The sequence below is a fragment of the Aegilops tauschii genome, chromosome 1 (genome assembly GCF_002575655.3).
Source record: "Aegilops tauschii subsp. strangulata cultivar AL8/78 chromosome 1, Aet v6.0, whole genome shotgun sequence".
NCBI lineage: Eukaryota > Viridiplantae > Streptophyta > Magnoliopsida > Poales > Poaceae > Aegilops > Aegilops tauschii.
In genome coordinates this window covers 54,813,173-54,815,496 of record NC_053035.3, presented here as the reverse complement: position 1 = coordinate 54,815,496, position 2,324 = coordinate 54,813,173, and the positions used below count along the sequence as shown (strand labels likewise).

The 2,324-nt window shown below is 47.6% G+C and overlaps 1 protein-coding gene across 1 annotated transcript; it reads right to left on the bottom strand.

Annotated features, from left to right (window-relative positions):
* Window positions 1-892: 892 nt before the first annotated feature.
* On the bottom strand, window positions 893-1,948 carry LOC141039286 (subtilisin-chymotrypsin inhibitor-2A-like). The gene is made up of 2 exons (XM_073506658.1): window positions 1,846-1,948; window positions 893-1,143 (listed from the first exon to the last, which is right to left on the bottom strand). The coding sequence occupies exons 1-2, from the start codon at window positions 1,946-1,948 to the stop codon at window positions 893-895; spliced, it is 354 nt and encodes a 117-aa protein (XP_073362759.1).
* Window positions 1,949-2,324: the final 376 nt, after the last annotated feature.

Genomic DNA, 2,324 nt, shown 5'->3' with positions numbered 1-2,324 from the left:
TTGTACAGGTCGCAATTCAAGGCGTTTCATCATGAATTTTTACACACATGTGGGTTACATCCTTACATATACGCATATTTTTTTTAGAATTTTTTGAAACATAAACATTTGAATTTGAATTTTTCAAAAATAAAGGGCTCCATGGAGCTCGGCCTCCAAAACGCCATTCTCGTGCTGGAGAAACATCTTTGCAGAGGGCTTTTCTCAGGTGACTTGTTATATGAGTACTAATGTTGTGCACGGACAGAAGCGGCGCAGGCACCATTGCATTGTGGGTCCACATCACTGGTCTGCACCTTCTCCACGCCACCGCCATGACTCAACCCAGTTAACCTGATCTGACCAATCTTTTCTCAGGTTTTTCATTCTCGCATTTATTTGTTTGTTTGTTTTTGTAACGCTGACTACCTGAAGTAGTAACCAATCTGACCAATCTTCAGACTCGAACTATTTTTGTGTGTGCATGTGCTGGAATCTGAATCATGAATGCATGACTGGTTCTCAAATAGGAATACATGACTGCTTTTTCTGTTTGATTAGATTGAGTTATCCTTCAAATATGCATGTACTGCCTGCTCCGTTTCTATCTACAGGGCAATATGCTGGCAGAACCATGAAACACTCCTGTTGTTTTTAATAACAGAAGAGTGACACCAATCTGCTAGTGATATGGTCGTAATCTACATTTGCACGAAATTTTCTTGCATGTATCGGTATTTCATTACTTTATTTACTATTCTCCAACCTGATCTCCTTTTGTATCTTCTCTACATTAGATCTAGGCGCACTGGAGCATCTTCCTAATACATCAGTACACACGTTTACAGGGTACAGCTAGACAGAATTACGTCCTGATTTATCCTTACAAACGTAAGCATGAGAGCGCAGCTAGCTAGCCAATCCTGGGAGCTTTCGTGATCTTGTTGTTGGAGTCGACGAACACCCTGACTCGGCCGGTGTTGTAATCCATGGTGACGAAGGCGTCGGACGGAACGACGTGGACGCTGGGGTCGGGCTTGTGCTCTGTGATCTTCTTCTTGGCCTCCTCCTCCGACAGGCCGACCACCTCCTGACCTCCGGCCATGAATTCTTCTCTGGCGCCGACGCTGGCGGTCGCTCCCCTCCGCTTCCATTGCCTACTTGCTATACACGATAACTGGTCAAGAGTTACGAACGCTTAAAGTGACATAGAACGACCGGAGTAGTACGAGAGGAAGTGAGATTGCTCTTGACTAGTGAGTGTAGTGGGTAGATTTGTGGATGCCGATGGTATGTGTGGTTGTGCCTATGGTGTTAGTATGGTTGGATCGCATCAAAAAGCTGGCTTGTACGAATCCTAAAGCACTTCTGGGCCTGCCTCCGAGAGAACAACATTTTTTCCACAACCAGGCCTGAGTGATGCAACTCATGGCATGTGGGCGGCGGAGGCTGCACACGAGGAGGCGGTCTCGAGAAGTCGGGTTGTTTTTAGAAGCGGCGACATAATTGCCCTCACCTTCCCTCACCGCTCTCTCTCCCCTCTCCTCACTCTCACAGCGGCAGCGGCGAGCTGCAGAGTGACGAACTACAAGGTGAGCACTGGAGTCGATCACTGGTTTCATCAGCGCACCAACAAGAAATCGGCAATGGCGGGAAGCCCTTGCACTCTCTTTTGATTTACTGCATTCGATTCATGCTTTAGATTGGATTTTTGGACTCGGTTTGAGCGTTAGGGAGAGGATTGAATACAAGGGGGTTGGGGGATTGGATTTGCGCACTTGATTTGACACAGTATCGATGGATTCTAGAGTTCATATAGTGATATTTTTTTTAGTACAAGGGGGTGGAGAATGGGGGTAAATCTACCTTGGAAGCACCTAAACATCCTAGACGCAACGACCTTGGAGGCGCTTCGAGCGGCGGGGGCCCGTAGCCTTCTTATTGTCGTCCACCACCGCTTCCACCGCATCGTCCGCAATCTCCTCTCATCTTCTTCGTCTAGAACGATGGGCCTTGCACGTAGTGGCGAAGCTTGATGAAGATTGTTGAGGGGGCTAATCAGAGTTGAGGGGGCGGAGAAGATAAGGCACACGATGACTCATTTTTACAATGTTGCAAAGTGGTGGGCCCAGAAGACTATAGCACATGGTGCGGCTCATGGCACACCAACAAGAATTTATGAGTGCGAACCAACCTGTGGTTGGATGGTTAGAGGGACTGTGGTATCCCCAGCCCACCAGGGTTTAAGTCCTGGTGCTCGCATTTATTCCTGAATTTATTTCAGGATTTCCGGCGATGCGCATTCAGTGAAAGGAGACGTTCCTGTCGACGACGAGGTGCCTACG

What these genes read in the sequence shown, in the direction of transcription:
- LOC141039286 (XM_073506658.1), bottom strand. Translation starts at nt 1,948, where the DNA reads ATGCGGTGGAAGCGGTGGTGGACGACAATAAGAAGGCTACGGGCCCCC. An exon ending in GATGTTTAGGTGCTTCCAAG is followed by an intron (nt 1,144 to 1,845) that starts GTAGATTTACCC and finishes TATCGTGTATAG; the next exon opens with CAAGTAGGCAATGGAAGCGG.